General features: G+C 34.9%; 1 protein-coding gene across 1 annotated transcript in view; it reads right to left on the reverse strand.

Annotated features, from left to right (window-relative positions):
- Nucleotides 1-18,583, reverse strand: part of LOC126953242 (protein eyes shut homolog) — a 279,918-nt gene that overhangs the window by 62,421 nt on the left and 198,914 nt on the right. The window contains exon 5 of the mRNA XM_050788643.1: nt 16,004-16,154. Within this exon, the coding sequence (XP_050644600.1) occupies nt 16,004-16,154 (151 nt within the window). The remainder of the gene's footprint in view (nt 1-16,003; nt 16,155-18,583) is intronic.

An 18,583-nucleotide genomic window follows, 5' to 3' on the forward strand; every position in this document is an offset into this window, starting at 1 on the left:
GCATGAATGGTCCTGGCACTCTCACTTATTCACCCTTTCCCATGTTGGAGAGGTTTTCCTAGCTCCATGCTGAGCCCAGATAGGCGGGTGCCCAGCTTTGCTCTTCTCTGCTTCCTGTGTTCCCCTTCTGCTTTAATTGGTCCCAACTCGTTTCTCAGATGATCAGCCTTACAGGGCCAGTGTTCACTGGCCCTTTTGTTTCCTGTCCGTGAGAAGGGCATACAAGAGCTGCTGCTAGTCTCCCATCTTAGCTTATGCTTTTATGTTCGGGAGAAATCTAGTACCCTGAAGCTGCCAAAAGATAAAGTAGTCCCAGCTAAGCATACAGAAAGGTAACATGGAGAGAATGAGAGAGAGAGAGAGGGGAAGACAGCCAACAGGCTAGTCAGTCTTCTTTTCCAACTGTCTTTGCTGAGACACAGAGGTCATTTTGGACATTTCATTCCTAAAAGATTCCAAGTGGAGCAAAAAAGAGTTCTCTTCACTGACTCTTAGCAAAATTGCAGAACTATGAGGAAATAAATGATATCTGTTATTTTTAAAGTACTAAGGTTTTGGAGTTAATTTGTTACAAAGCAATACATAAATATCTTAATCAGAAATTAACAATTAAAATTGGTTACTTAATACTTCAAATGTCCTTATGAAAATACAAAATATATTTTGTTAATTATTATATGGATAAGTATTTTCCAGTCCTGTGGTCATTTAGAAAGATTTTCCAGTTAAGTATAGGAATATGTATGGCAAGCAAAGAATGACTTTTGGTATGCAACCTCATTTGTCATTTTTTTCATCCACTTTACAGAAGAAGCTGTCACTTGACTATATCACAATGCTGATTACTATTGCTGCCATCAGAGTGTCACATATTAGCCTCAAAATTAACTCCTCATTGAAAACATGAGTTAAAGGGCTTAAGGACAGTGTGAGATTTTTCCAGACTAAATGAAAGGGCAGTAATAACTATTTTATGCCTCTTGGCTAATATATGTTTACATGTTGGACAGAGTTTAACCTAGGCTTGCTTTCTTTGTAATATATCACATGCAGGTGAGGGTGTGGGGTAGGAGATATGGCAGATACTATCTACCTACCAGAGTCTTCAGGTGCTTACAACAAACCTGAAGACAGTTGAAGAGCCAAATTGACTTAAGACAGTTTGTAAAAAGAGGAAATTCTGGCCAATGGTAGTAAGAATGAGGAGTAAAGGAGAGGTTTGATTATTATAGATTATTTTCTTCACTTTGTATTAATAGGCTTTTTAGAGAAGAACAAAGGAAAGGAGACAGATAAAAGCAAAGATATATTTGAAAGTTTAAAACATGATACATTGTGTATAAGGCTCTATGATACACACTCTCAAATAACAGAAATGATACCAAATCAATGCAAGAGTATCCTTTTGTCAACAATTGTGTTTTCTTTCATTTTTACCAGTGAGCCTAATGAAAACTAAATTCTATTCCATTGAAATTAATACAATCAAAAATAAAATTTTATTAAATATCCTGCTATTCAATAAAAAATTGTGAGTCCTTCTAGAGGCAGATATAAACTATGGAGATTAAAAAGCAAAATAAGCTGAAACTAGATCCTTTCCTTACTCCTTATACGAAAATTAATTCAAGATGGATTAGAGACTTAAATGTTAGACCTAATACCATAAAAACCCTAGAGGAAAACCTAGGTAGTACCATTCAGGACATAGGCATGGGCAAAGACTTCATGTCTAAAACACCAAAAGCAACGGCAGCAAAAGCCAAAATTGACAAATTGAGATCTAATTAAACTAAAGAGCTTCTGCACAGCAAAAGAAACTACCATCAGAGTGAACAGGCAACCTACAGAATAGGAGAAAATTTTTGCAATCTACTCATCTGACAAAGGGCTAATATCCAGAACCTACAAAGAACTCAAACAAATTTACAAGAAAAAAACAAACAACCCCATCAAAAAGTGGGCAAAGGATATGAACAGACATTTCTCAAAAGAAGACATTCATACAGCCAACAGACACATGAAAAAATGCTCATCATCACTGGCCATCAGAGAAATGCAAATCAAAACCACAATGAGATACCATCTCACACCAGTTAGAATGACGATCATTAAAAAGTCAGGAAACAACAGGTGCTGGAGAGGATGTGAAGAAATAGGAACACTTTTACACTGTTGGTGGGATTGTCAACTAGTTCAACCATTATGGAAAACAGTATGGCAATTCCTCAAGGATCTAGAACTAGATGTACCATATGACCCAGCCATCCCATTACTGGGTATATACCCAAAGGATTATAAATCATGCTGCTATAAAGACACATGCACACGTATGTTTATTGCGGCACTATTCACAATAGCAAAGACTTGGAATCAACCCAAATGTCCATCAGTGACAGACTGGATTAAGAAAATGTGGCACATATACACCATGGAATACTATGCAGCCATAAAAAAGGATGAGTTTGTGTCCTTTGTAAGGACATGGATGCAGCTGGAAACCATCATTCTTAGCAAACTATCACAAGAACAGAAAACCAAACACTGCATGTTCTCATTCATAGGTGGGAACTGAACAATGAGATCACTTGGATTTGGGAAGGGGAACATCACACACCAGGGCCTATCATGGGGAGTGGGGAGGGGGGAGGGATTGCATTGGGAGTTACACCTGATGTAAATGATGAGTTGATGGGTGCTGACGAGTTGATGGGTGCAGCACAGCAACATGGCACAAGTATACATATGTAACAAACCTGCACGTTATGCACATGTACCCTAGAACTTAAAGTATAATAATAATAATAAATTAATTTAAAAAAAAGAATGGAATAACTCAAAAAAAAAAAAGCAAAATAAGAATGATCTATCATTTTGAGGAGTATGTACCATAGTGGAAGAAGACAGAAGACAAAGCGATGATTGCAGTAAAAATAAGATAATATTTGCTAGAATAGACACAAATACAGGTTTCTGTGGAATCCTGTTTAGGGGAAGTTAACTCAGACTTCATTGTCAGGGAAACCTTCTTTGAGGAATTGGAGGACAGGACAACAGGAGGTTCCTGGGGGCAATTAGAGATGGTCTTCTAGGTAGAGACAAGAAGTCACACCAAAGGTACAGACAAAATGGGGTCTGGGGACAGCTACCTGGAACTACAACCCTGAGGATAAATACCCAGGGAAATGAAGGACTGGGGAAAAGTTAGTGTTAGCAAACTGGAATAAAAGGAGGCTAAATAATTTGAACTAAGTCAGTGATATAATATCTTAGAAACTTCTCTGTCTGCTCCATACATACTGAGAATTCCAATAATTTCTAGAAGGTATGTGAGGGGCCTGAGCTATTTTGTTTTCTGAGAGTTGGCTTTAGAATTCTGCTCTCTCTCTAGGATAATCAATTCCCTCTCATTGCTTCCCTACAGCTAACCCATCACCTTTGTCTCGGATGAAGTCATTGCCTCAGGGAAATGTGAACCTGATTGCCCCACAGGCACTTTAGACTAATTGGTACAAAAGTTGATTTGTCATTTCAGGCTTACAACAAACCTCAAATATATATAATAAAATATATATTTTTTAAAGTGAATTTATCATCTTTTCTCATTGACTTGCTTCCTTTCCTATATTTTCTATTTCAGGGTAGGTTTCCTCAGCTACATAATCAGCCCAGAATAGAAACCTGGCTGATATCCTTAACTACACCCACTACCTCTCCTTAAAACATGACCCTGAGAAGGAAGAGAAAGGCTTTGTGAATATTTTCATTAATGCATAAGATCCAGGAAGATGGAGATTATTGACCAGTGAATCCCCAACACAGAATAATGCCTGGCACATAGTGGAGACTCTCTAGCTGGCTGGCTAGAGAGAGAGAGAGAGAGAGAGAGAGAGAGAGAGAGATGTTGGATTAATAGAGAGAGAGAGAGAGAGAGAGAGAGAGAGAGAGAGAGATGTTGGATTAATAAATGAGTGAATTTCTCATTTATTTTTGTCAGCTCTTATCTCATTAAAAAAAAGTATACTAATGAATTAAGATGTTTCTCAGAATATGAACTGATTCAAAAGGAGAGTCCATAGACAGGAAATCCAAAGAAATATATTAGAATTTTTAAATTTATTATAATACTAAATACTTTTAAAACTTTGTTTAAAACAGACATTGCATTAAAAGTCACTGAAAGTAGACCCAAAACGATAGTTTGGTAAAAGGTGTTTGACTTCGTTATTTGTAGTGAGGCAGTATAGCATATGTTTTAAAAGTGTGGGTTTGAATTTTAGCCCTTGTATTCAATGACTGTGTAACTAAAGTCAGGCCGTTCAGCCTCTGTGTGCCTCAATTCCCTTATCTGTGAAATGGAGATACTAATATTACTTACTGCCAAGAGTTATTGAAAACATGGACATAGTAAATGTGAAGTACTTATAAGAGTATTTACCAAAGGGAATGTGCCTAATAACTATTAACTACTATTAGAGGACAATAATTTTATTTAAAAAGGCATTTTGTAAAGTTGAGTTTTTGTGTTTTAGTTTTTTTTCTCTCTCTCTCTTTTTTTTTTTTAATGAACAAATGATCTTCCAAAATGATCTTACATGGTTGAAACATCAGACCCGGTCTCTCCGTTGTAGTCTAATAACAAAGCAAGTGAGATTTACAATAAACTGGTTCCTAGAGCTATGCTGACTGGGTTCAAATCCTCATTCCATCATTGACTAGTTGTATAAGCTTGAACAAATTGCTTGTTCTTGCTGTGCTTCAGTTTCCTCAGCTGTAAAATATGGATAAGTGCCCATCTACTGGGTGCTTGTAAGGATTAAATTAGCTAATATTTGTAATGAACTTACAGCTGACCCTAGCCAAACAAACAAACAAACAAAAAAGCTACATGCTCCGGAATGCTTGCTTACTTGTTGAATAAATGAGTGAATGAATATCCCTTAATGTTGTATACATGATGTGTTTCCTCCCTTTAATAATAAAGACTAACGAATAAAGTGTCAAAGCCTGAGGAACAGTTAACAGACATCATCAGTGACAGTGAAGAATAAGATTTCATGGAAGTATGAAAGTAAATTTTTGTTTTCTTATTCTAGAAAGGTAGACAAGTTACACTGTCTTAAATACCAGGAGGCTGAATATTCATTAATCTGTTTTTCTAAGTAATATCAAAAATAAAACATGGTGAGTATTTTAGAAAACCAAAATGATAATTATTTTAAAACTAAATATTTTTAAAATATTAGTATTTATCATATGAACTAGGATCAAATGCTTCATAACATGAGCTTCTATTTATGCACCACAGTCAATTTCTAAACTTTTATTTCCAGAATGGAGTATACAGGACTAGAAATAACTTCAAAAATTTTTTTTATGTTTGATTAGCACAGAGTAGAATGAAATATCAATGCTGGGCGGAAACTTAAAATAATACTAAAGGATAACAGTTATTAAATGTTTAATGTGCAATATCTTAATCATTCTTCCTAAAACCTTAAGAAGGTAGAGCGTCTATTTTGCAGGTAAAGAAAAAGCCCAAGCAAGGATAAGTGGCTTGCCCAAGGCACCATGGCAATGAATTGAGGGAGCTAGGATTCCAACTCCAGACCTACAATTTTTAATCCCACATCTCTACTGGCCCTTTGGAATTAGCACTTACAGTGACATTACTGAGTTCATAAGAAAGCACTATTGCACATCATACAGAAAATGGAGCATATCTCAAAAACCTTAAGTAGACAAAGTCTTAGCATTAAGAGGATTGGTTTTTAATTATCAGAAAGCTAGTTTTGTCATATTATGCCCTGTAACTAGATACTGTTCAGTTTCTGTCTTTGAAGGAGCCAATGTAGTTACTGATAAAGGCAGTTTTAATAACTTCAGATTATGTAATATTTTACAATTGACTTTACAAAGTATTTTTATCTTTATAGATTATGCTGAAAATTCTCTAAATTCATGCTTCACATATTTTTTCTGGTCCCAGTTTCCTTAAATTTTACATTATGATTTTCTTATGTGAGATCATTCACCTGGGGTTTCTATTTTGTAGCCTTTGACTAAATTAGCCTTAAGTCCTTAAATTTCACTAGAAAACTATCTCCCAAATTAATAGCCCCAAAGCACTTAAGCCAAAAATTGATTTTATTTTACTCGCTGTTGAGTTACATAGACCACACTGCAAAACTAAACAGAGTTTTTAAATTGTGATCTATATTACTAGAATTCCCTAACTAACATAAACCAGATTACTTCTTGTTTTACTTTACCCATTTTTCCCTAACCACTTGCAAGGGAATATTGACGGACTTTGATTTCGATAAATCTATTAACATAGAAAAAAGTGAATATATATTCATTTGTCTCTATTTTCTTCTGTACATTTATTTCATAGTTTAAACTATAGACCTGAGATGTGTTATTGCATGGTTTTGTTGATTTGTTTTTGTTAGGTTTAAAATGAAAAGCCTTTGAGATCTTTTACAATTAAATGAAAATGTAGGCAGACCAGAAGGAACACCAGATGGGGGTCTCTCAAGAAGTGTCCTCAGGGATATCACATGAAAGTGAGGTGATCCTAGGTGAGCAGAATACAATAGAATTTGTGACTGAAATAATATCTTAATACAAAGAATGTGCGATTTATATGCTAAGGAAATGGTATGTGACATATATATGTACATATGCCTACATATATATGCATAGAATCATCTTGAACTGGAATAAACTTAAAAAACTAAGGTAGACTAACTTCATCATTTATGGAAGAGTAGCTTAGGGGAAAGAGATTTCAAATAATGTGTAACAATGTCACAAAACTCATTACTTTTTTGGCAGAGGCATGACTAAAAATCAGGTGTCCTTGTTTCAAGCCTGGTATTTTTTCTATCAACCCAAACTGTGTCTGGGAAAAGAATATAAATTTATTAAAATGTAGATTTTCCCCCATGTAGCAATATTTGCTGATATGCAACTTTAAATATTTTTTTTAATTCCAGGCAGAGTTATAGAGCATTACATTATAGATATCATTCTCTTTGAGGGTAAAGAGTTTGGCTTGAGTAGCAAAAGGTTTTGAAGCATGCTTAATAACTATATGCTTGAAACAACCACTTGTAAAAACGAATGTAAATATGTTAATTTGTGTTTGGGATTTCAATAATCACCTCATGTATAATAGCTGGAGGAAACTGCTTGGCCCTTTATCTGGTTTCTTTTCATTTATAGCCTCATCACTTTTCAAACTCAATACTGATACTGCTCAAAGCTGAGTGATGTACTGACATTTTTCACAGAAAAATAAGTTTCAGAAATCTTCAGTATTCCCATACTACTAATTTTAGTAAAACATTACTATTTTATACACTTTACGTGAAATATAAAGTCAGACACAATTTTCCCATATTTACTGCCTCGCAAAATTATAAAACCAAAACAATTTGAATAGCTAAATAGAAATAAGTCCACAAAGTCATAAAATTGAACTTAGAATATTTAACTTAATGTAATTACTGGTATGAATCTGGTAAAATTAAATTGCTATACACCAAATAATTTTAGCACTGATTGTTATAATACAGACACTTTAAAAAATAAAGATTACGGCCAGGCAGGGTGGCTTACGCCTATAACCCCAGCACTTTGGGAGGCTGAGGCGGGTGGATCATGAAGTCAGGAGTTTGAGACCAGCCTTGCAACTACGGTGAAACACTGTCTCTATTAAAAATATAAAAATTAGCCAGGAGTGGTGGCAGGTGCCTGTAATCCCAGCCACTCAGGAGGCTGAGGCAGGAGAATTGATTGAACCCAGGAGGTGGAGGTTGCAGTGACCGGAGATTGTGCCACTGCACTCCAGCCTGGGTAACAGAGCAAGAGTCCATCCTTCATCTCAGGAAAAAAAAAAAAAAAAGATTACAATACAGATATTACATATATAACACTCACAGGTGTATATGCATAGAAATATATGATGGACATGAGGATATGAGTATTTTAAAGACTAATAATAAAATGAACATGCATGTACTCTCTACCTAGTTAGTATAAGGCATTATGAGCAATGGTGATACCGGCTTTGAGCCTTAAAAACTACTCTTTGATCTCACCTCCATTCTTACGTGGTTATCCCTGTACTGATTTTTGAGTTTCCTAGTCCTTTATCTCTTTATAATCTACCAACTATACATACATATATATATACACACATAACACACAAAAATATATCAGAGATTACATATTGTTTAGGTTCTCCTATTTGGGGAAATTATATAATGGGGATATTTGGTTTTGACTTTCTTTTTTTCTCTTCCACGTTACTTTTTTGAGATGTAGTTGTGTTGATGTGTGCAGGTGAGAGTCACTGATTTCCACTACCGCATATGTTTTTGGTGTATACAGTATACATACTAGTGTAAGTGGACGTTGTTGTTGTTTTTACTTTTTATATTACAAAGATTTTTGTTACGAACCTTCCAGTACCATGTCTCCTTATATATACATCAAATCATTTCACCTAAACAGGAACATTTTGTTGTTTTGGATATGTACATCTTCAACTTTTTAAGTGACGCCAGATGGCTTTTTAATGCAGATTTAGAAAAACTATATATGTATTAAACTTTTCCCTGTAGTCGCAATTTGCATACTTATCAGTTAACAGTAAGTAAATTCATCTAAAATATCCCCCTTTTGTCAGGGCAAAGCATTAGTTCTTAAAAGAATACAGATGGCGTTCCTTTACTCATCAACATGGGCTTAACTAGATGTGGTCATTTCTTTTATAAGTGTATCAATAATATCCATATCAAAGAATCCAATGGATGCCTTTCAGCCCTTATTCTATTTTGTTTTTTGATTTTTAGTTTAAGTTTTAGCCCTTATTTTTGCTGGACTTCACTGTAGCAAGACTGAACAGCCCCTCCTCCTCAAAACTTGGTTCCTCTGGCTTTAATGATAATAATTTTCTCGACTGTGTACTTGCCCCTCTGCCTATTTTTCTGCCTGCTATTGAATTACTTTCTTGTTAAACGTCAAATTTCCTCAGGACTTTGTTCTGGGCCTTTCTATCTCATTCTCTTCATGCTCTCCTGAGGTTGTTATGTCATCTGGCCTCATGTGTTTAAATACTATAGCCTGGAAAACTTCCTGAATCATGAATATAAGTGTGAACTTGGTAATTTCCCCTACAAGCCTCAGAAACACCTCAAACTTAAAAGTGTCCAAACTAATTATCTTGTCATTCTCCCCTAAATATTTTCTTCTCAATCTTCCCCATCTTACTGATGACCCTCACCTCCATTTAGTTGCTTAATCCAGAAGTCTGAGGCTGATGCTTGACATCTCCTTCTCACATCTTCATAGGTTTATATGTGCAAACACACAGTTTATTTCTGCATTTTCTAATAAGATTAAATAATTAGGGTGATATAAATACAGTGGTACATCTAAACCAGAGAATGCTTGAATAGAGGAAACTATGATTAAATGAATGGAGACTGTTTCAAACTAGAAGCACATACAAATGGAGAGATCAAACAGAGGTCCAAAGGATGTTGAAAACACACAGATTAAGAGAGAGTCTTGAGTGGAGATAGATTCAGGGACAGGTCCTTCCAGATTGCTGGCACTCAAGAGTTTTCCAAGGACAGGAAGATATAGATGCAGAGCTGAAAAAAAGATGCATCAGAGTAAAAACTGGAAGAGTGGTAGGTGGGAAAAAGGGGAGTGGTGGGAAAAGAGGTTTCCTTCTGTTGGGTCGGAGTCAGTTTCTGCTGCTCCAGGGAGTGAAGTCCAGTCCATGGTGTATTATTGTCTCACTAAGAAAGGCAAGGCCTGGCTGGGCAAGGTGGCTCATGCTTGTAATCCTAGCTATTTGGGAGGCTGAGGTGGATGGAATACTTGAGCTCCGGAGTTTGAGACAAGCCTGGGCAACATGGAGAAACCCATATCTACAAAAAATAAAAATTAAATTAAAAGAGCAGGGCATGGTGGTACATGCCTGTAGTCCCAGCTACTAGGGGGCCTGAGGTGGGAAGATTGTTTGAGCCCAGGAGGTCGAGGCTGCAGTGAGCCGAGATTGCACCACTGCACTTCAGCCTGGGTGACAAAAGTGAGAACCTGCCTCAAAACAAACAAACAAACAAACAAAACAAGGCGGGTCCTCATGTAGGAATAAATTGTACATTGAAAATTATTCTCATACGTGCAAGGAATGGGAAATAATTCTTATTGGATGAGTCTGCATCTGATAATGTGTTGACTTGTGATTAAGTGCTCTCAGCAGAACAGACACCAGATGCCCGAGTCCAAATGGTAGTCCAGCAGAATAAGCAGATGGGTGAATGAATGAATCATTTACCACATAACCTCTAGAAGGAGCAATGGATCGTAAAACATGCCAGTGAAACCTTGATGTCTCTATTACTTTGCTTATGTTTATCAGAGGTTTGGGTTTACTTTCACCAGTAAGTGGACCCCTATAAATGGCTCTTTAAGAGACATATTTATTGTGCAATGATTCTCTTTTTGCACATTGTTGTACAGAAAATGAGGACAGGGTAATGATTAACTTTTATCCCTATAATTTACAAAACCCAAAAGTGTTGAATGTTGTTAACTTTCTTGATTTCTTCAACGGTGTGTTTTAATTTTTTCTAATTATTTAATGTCCATTAGAAAAGTGTCTTTGAAGAGCTCAAAAAGGTTGGCAAGCATTCTTTTATAGAATATCAAACACATTTAGCGAGGTGCCATTAGATACATACAATGTCTCTAACTTGATAAGCTGGGACAAGTAATATAAGCAACCCATATTTTCTACAGATAACTGAAGTGGTTTCTTTTTTCTTTTGTTCTTCAGGAATCTCTCACAAATCCTTAAAGAGAATCCTGTTTTTATGTTTTAGACTATTAATTAAATAGTAACTTATTTTGGCTAAAGGATTTTGATGGCTAATGATTGACAGGCCTTTTTATAAAAGTGAATGTAGCAAACTAATTATTGACTTTGTAAGTCAATGTCTTGAACACACATGAAGTGCATAACACTTATCTGCTTTACTAATGTCTTTATTTCTAAATGGAATCACTAGAAAGTTTTAAGAAATTAAATTATTAAACTTCTTTACTATGTTGAAGTTATAAATTAATTTGAAAATTAAGATGAATGTTTAGATTTTTGGAGTCAGTCACTAATTCTTCAAAAATTCCAGTCCAATATAATAGTCCATGCCATCACACATCCGTTTTTAATCCTAGTGACTTACTGCATCTGAAAAAAAGGTAGCATCTTTCTAGATTTTATAATATCAACTTCTGCATATATAAAAAAATCTAATTGATTAACAATATTTATTTCTTTCCATAATTATTTTATTTCCTCTCATATTTAGCAAAGAGAATAACTGGTACCATCTGCATTTACTAGGAATTAAGATTTGGCGTCCTTAACTAACTTGGACCCAAAAGCAAGAGTCCATGCACTGAAAAGTGTAAGCAATTAAAGAACTACCAAGAAAGTGTTTTTCTACCACCAGAGAGAGGGCATTTACTCTCAGACCTTGAAAGTTATCATCATTTATGGTCATCAGGGGAAGCAGAGTTTTTCACACCCCAGGCACAAAACTGAAAGTGTCTAACTGTTTCATTCTCTTCTCACATACTGAGCTCTGGGTTATTTTGCTAAAGGAAGCATTAAACAACCTGTCAGCACATATACATCGGATTAGGGACTTTTATCATATGGAGGGACTCTGGCCAGTTCAGAAAGACATTATTGGAAACTTAGAGGTGAGAGCATAAATGTAACTGAACACTTTTTGGCTCAAGGAATCAACTATCGTTCTTTTCTTTAGTGTTTTATATTACAAACCTGTTGTTTTTAATTTTCTGAGCACTAACAACCCACTGTGCCTAAACAGCTCTTAATCAGAACACAATGATTAGATAGTTAGAGCCTGCATGATACTTAGATATTCAGAGGAGTTGCATTGCCCAGAAACAGGTTCAGAAGGCTGAATTTCCTATCTTTCTTTTTCTGATTCATCATATGAGCTCTCTGTAAGTTTTATCATCTAGATACCTCTTTTTTTTTTTTTTTGAGATGCAGTCTCCCTCTGTCGCCCAGGCTGGAGTACAGTGGCGTGATCTTGGCTCACTGCAAGTTCTGCCTCCTGGGTTCACGCCATTCTCCTGCCTCAGCCTCCCGAGTAGCTGGGACTACAGGCACCTGCCACCAATCCCGACAATTTTTTTGCATTTTTAGTAGGGGGGGGGTTTCACCGTGTTAGCCAGGATAGTCTTGATCTCCTGACCTTGTGATGTGCCAGCCTCAGCCTCCCAAAGTGCTGGGATTACAGGCGTGAGCCACTGCACCTGGCCTATCATCTAGATACATTTTATAGTTTGTATCAGTCATCTGGTATATAGCAATATAAGTGTATGTCTCACATATTCTAGCACACACACATACACACATAGTTACTGTGACACTGTAACAGTATAAGAAAAGAATAAAAAAAGCAATGAGGGGCTGACATAAAATCTTTCAACTACAGCATATTTAACAAGGAGGGAAAACCTGCTTAGCTGGCTGCCTTTTTAATTTCAAGGTAACTTTATTGGTCCAAATACTGAATGGTTCTCCGAATTTGATTATAACAAATGTCCAGATGCCTTACATCACAAGATAGATGTCAAGCTTTTTAGTGAGATAATCCTTTAGTAAAGGCCTATGTTTCAGACAAGGTTTTAGGAGAAAAAGTCTTTAACAATATAGTCAATTATTATCATCATCTCTCTGAAATTTCAAAACTCTATCCTCCCTTACATAACAAGCTCTCTGCCTTATTAACAAGCTTCTAGAGAAATAACCTAAAACCACTCTATTGCTTCTTCCAGTTCATTTATTCCTCCTCACAATATTACAATTTGATTTTTGTTAACATTTTTCTCCAGAAACTGGTGGTTGACCTTTTGTAACACTGGTGTTCAACAGATGCTTCTTTTGGAAACTGTTTCTATCTTTGGTTCTTGTGACATTTTTTTCCTTTGTCTACTGCCAGCCTCTCTATTCCTTAACTAATTTGGCGTGTACCTCTTTCTTAGCCTAGTTCTTGATTGCTGATTCCCAATTTTCAGCCCTCTTTTATCTTAATCTTCAAAATCAATTCAAACAGTTACTGTGGCTTCCACTATCTCCTGTGCAGACTCCCACAGCCATATGTTAATGATCTTTTGTGAACCGAAGGTCCATATTTCAAATGACTCGTGCATCACAACATTCCACTAATAGGAATGATACTCAGCAGGAACACACAACAGACTGATGGATTCGTGGTGATGGCAAGCCAGTTGTTAAATATTTGAAAATCATTTCTGCCTCAAAGCAACTGTATTAGTCTGTTCTCACATTGCTAATAAAGACATACCCAAGACTGGGTAATTTATAAAGGAAAGAGGTTTAATTGACTCACAGTTCCACACAGCTAGTGAGGCCTCACAATCACAGTGGAAGGCAAATGTGGAGAAAAGTCATGTCTTACATGACATCAGGGAAGAGCTTGTGCAGGGGAACCCCCCACTTATAAAACCATCAGATCTCCTGAGACTTATTCACTATCAGGAGAACAGTATGTGGGAAACTACCCTCATGATTCAATTATCTCCACCTGGCCCCACCCTAGACACATGGAGATTATTACAACTCAAGGTGAGATTTAGGTAGGGACACAGCCAAAGCATATCACCAACTCAAATGCAATGATGAACCTGCCATTTTCCCTATAAATAATCCTAGATTCATTCCCCATTTTGAGAATGGGACTATAAATTCTATGGTTACATAAGCCAACCTGGTCATTAAAATTCCAAACTTTCTATATTTTTTTAACCAATAATTATGTTTAAGTTCAATAGCATTCATAGTTATTCTCCCACCCTTATTGCCAAAATATCTTTTTTGTTTAATTATTCTGAATAAACCTGACTTTGCCATTTCTTACAATGTAGTCCTAACCCTTCCAGTTGTACACTTCAGTTGCTATCAGAGTGAATATAGCATGAGGACAATTCCTACCCAAACTTGTTAAGTGGCTCCCCCATTTAAGAAGTATGTAATGTATAGTATGGCATCAATATGTAAATATATACTATTCTGCCTTTTACATAGGATTCATTATTCTCTGGCTCCCACTCACTTATCCAAAATCAAGTCTTCTTTCTGCTTACTTCATATCAAACTCCATGTCTACATAATAATAAATTATGTCTACTCCACCTCCCCCTCCCTCAGGCCCTTCCATTACCTAAGCCTGTGTATATGTAATATTGCCCCTGTCTGCAATGACAGCCTACATATTATTTACCAGGCAGACACTTGATCTTTCTTCAAATCTCTAATTACAGACTCCCCTACTTCTTCAGGGAGGTTAGAAGACATCTTTTTCTATCTTTCTATTTGCTTCTGCATGTGTTTATATTTATAACAAAGTAAATGCTCAACTATATTTATATTCAGGTGTAGCTAATTGAGTCTTGAGACATTATATTCAATTAATGTATGCTCAATTAAATTTGGTTCCGTATTAAAATTTATCTTTTATTTGGAAAAAATACAGTTATGAAAGAAGAGGACAAATGTAAATTATTAAAGGTTGTATTTATGTTTCTTTCATTCTTTAGCTGAGATCTCTATTTAAAAGCTGTTCATTGAGCTCCAACTATGTGACAGGAACTGTCCTTGCCTTGGTGTATAAAAAAGTAAACAAAACATATTTTTTACTATTATGGAGCTTATAGAATGGTTTTATTTATGAAAACATCAATGAAGCACATTAATGTTATAGAAAAAGTCACATATATCTGTTTAATGATCAATAAATATACTGCTAATGGAGTAAATCTGAATCTATATATCTGCATGTTTACAGATAGAGAATTATCTTATTTCATTAAAAGCACATGTATCACATCAAATATGCTCGTGAATTTTGTTTTATGTATATTTTTGTTTTATTTTATCTTGTATATTATGGAGTCATGATATTTATAGTAAGTAGATGTATGTGTATCAATTTGCATTATTTGTGGGACTTTGAAACAATAGCATTTTATATTTCCAATAATATAAAAATAGTATTTTCAAATAGGTAAAGTGCAATGGTAAATATAATAAGGGAAAAGATTAATAAATGTAATAAGCTACTGGTATACTTAACAAACAACCTTAAATTTTTAAAGCAATTTGCTGCAATGACATAAAATGGAACCAAATAATAGCATTTAAGTCAGCTTTCAAGCTATTTTCCTAAAATATAGCTTAATAATGAAGACAATAAGCTAATTATCTAAATGGAAATTTAGAGAGTGGGCTGGCATGTGCGCAAAACTCTGTAAAAAACATTCTCACATTTTAGCAATCTCATATGAAACAGAGACTGGGGATGGTCTTCCAATTCCATTTCTCATACTACATTTTTGGTGTGTTATTAAGGAAATCCATTGAAATATCCAGTGAAAAATCACTGTCTTAGTGGTGTATGAATCACGCATGCTAAATCCTATTAAGAAATGTAATACACGCGACGTGGCGGGCGCCTGTAGTCCCAGCTACGCGGGAGGCTGAGGCAGGAGAATGGCGTGAGCTCGGGAGGCGGAGCTTGCAGTGAGCTGAGAGCCGGCCACTGCACCCCAGCCTGGGCGACAGAGCCAGACTCCGTCTCAAAAAAAAAAAAAAAAAAAAAAGAAATGTAATACACATACTATAGCCATAAGATGGAAAAACAAACTGACATTGGAGCAATTTTTAAATGAGAACAGTAAACTTCTATTATACTTTGGTATGATAGATAAAAATGTATGTTAGATGTTAAGTAGAATCACTCAAAAACTTTTTTGAAACCATGCAGATGACCGCACTAGCCAGAAAATATTTCCAAAGTTTTTCTTTTTCATTTTTCAATATGATGACATAATTAGTATTTTAAAACATCTATAGAAATACCTGGATTTTCCCACGAAGGTCTGGAAATCCACCAATAAAGACAGATCCTGATTTTGGCAGGGGTTTTCCAAGTACGTGATTGATAGATTCGCATGTTTGTGTATTCCTCCCTAGAATAGTCAGTTCAGCTTTACATGGATCCAATTCTTGCCTGTAACCATTTAAGAAAGAAATATATGGTTTTATCATGAGTCATATAAACATTTGTGTGATGAATTAATTAAGCTATTATCAAAAGAATATATTTAAGTAAATAGATTATTTCACAATAAAACAAAGCCAGAAGTAGATTAATCTGTTATACATTAGAAATCCTTCATGCTTTAAGTACATAAATACAAAGTTACAGTTTGACAAAACAACAAATTATAGCAATCAACTAATGAAATAAATCCTGATAAACAGATCTTTCTCAATTGTAACTGAAACAATTATGGATTATAATATTCCATTTTAGCTTTTTACATTGTTAAATGTTCTGTATGAGTGAAAAATATTAAAAAGAATCAAATTTCAATGTAGTCATACAGTGTATAATATATATTTAGGTGGAAAATAGATATACTACAGACAGTAATTAGCTGTAGAAATGTAAATTATATCAACAAGCAAAGCATGGAAAAATTAACAAATGAATAAATCAAATATAACCTAATCAGGAAGATCAGAGTAATAATTTCCATATGCCCATTCTTTTAGAAAGATGAAAAAGACGAAATACTTTGTCAATACTTTAACGTGTAGATATGCATGTGTCATTTACTCTAGCCACATGTTTAACTAACTCTTTATTCCAGAGGTTGACAAACTATACCCTTGGGCAAATTTTGCCTGCCACATCTAAGTAAATAAAGTTTAATTGGCACACAGCCACGTTTCTTTACATATAGTCTATGGGTTTTTTAATAACAGAATTGAATAATTGAAACAAGACTTTAAGTCCCAAAAGGCCAAAAATATTTACGATCTAACCCTTATAGAAAAAGTTGGTAGATCCACTACCTATTCATCAAGCAAGCTTTATCATAATCCTTTTCAAAATAATAGTACACATATAATAAAAGACACCTACATAGCATCCAACTATCAATGCCATTCTATTCCATGAATATGTGACATTCTGGTTTTCATATATTTATACTGAATTATGGCATACATAATAAAGAGGGTAAAGGATAAAGCTGTATAAAATATCATATTGTGAACATATTCAAGTAACCACTACCTAGGACAAAAAGCACAAAATTACTACCTAGACCACCCCACCCCAACATACACACACATGCACACATATGCACGGACACACACACACACTCACTCTCTCACAACTCTTCTATCTTAATTCAACATCATGTTTTTGAGATATATATTTTTGAATTGAATATTTATTTTCAAGATATATAATCAGACACTTTACAAATTATTCTAATGTTGGTATACTGTGAAATTTTAAATTTTTGAGCTATGAATAGTGCTGCTATAGACATGTTTGTATGTATTATTTCATGTGCAAAAATGTGCATTTCTGTTGAGCATTTAACAAAAAAGTACTTAGAGTTCTATGTTCAGTATATGTGCTCTACTGGTTGTATATTTTGCAAGGATTTTCTTTTTACTTTTGGTATCTTATAGTTTTACTTTTTTAATGGTGCTTTTCAATAATCAGTAGTTGTTCATCTTAATTTATATCAATTGATCAATCTTTTCCTTAATAATTAGTATTTTGTTGTTGTTCCTGACTTATTCCATTTTTGAAAATATGTTTTACTGTTGACATTTAGATCTACAATCCACCTGAGATTGGTTTTTATATAGTTCCAAGTATGTATCAGCTTTTATTTTTTCTTTATGGAAATCCAATTGACTCCGTAACATGAGTGGAAGAGAACTATCCATTCTCGACTGTTCTACAGTATCACTTCTGTCATAAATCATGCCCACATATATGTAGGTGTGTTTCTAGACTCTCTTTTCTGTTCCACTGGTCAATTTTTCTGTCTTTGTACTAATATATCAATGTCTTAAGACTTACTCTAAAAGTACAGTATTTAATACACAGTAGAGTAAGCCATCCTACTTCATTTTTTCCCCTTAACATTGTTTTGGCTGTAAGGTATGTGTGTGTGTGTGTGTGTGTGTGTGTGTATGTGGGTGTGTGTGCACGCATGGGTGTGCGTGTGCGTGTGTGTTCATGGGCTCTCTCTCTTTTATTGGTTCATATTTCTACCTTTGTGTCAATATTACACTGCCTGATACTGATACTGCCTAATGCTAATGCTTTGTAAGTCTAGATATTTTGTATAGTAAATTATCTTACTTTGCTCAGTTTTTTTTAATTGAGACAATTAAATATCCTTTTCTTTCTCTCTTAAGTTTGATGAATTATGTTTGCTGGCTTTCAAAAGTTTGGGTGTATTCTTGGAGTAAGTTTAACTTGGTTATGACATAGTGGCTTTCTTATATAATGATGGATTTACTTTTCCATCTATTAAGGAATTTTTACATACAGTTAATAAGGGATAGACCTTTCAATTTCTTTTTTTAAATATTTTTTATTATACTTTAAGTTCTAGAGTACGT

This window comes from Macaca thibetana, chromosome 4 (genome assembly GCF_024542745.1).
Source record: "Macaca thibetana thibetana isolate TM-01 chromosome 4, ASM2454274v1, whole genome shotgun sequence".
NCBI classification, from domain to species: Eukaryota; Metazoa; Chordata; class Mammalia; order Primates; family Cercopithecidae; genus Macaca; species Macaca thibetana.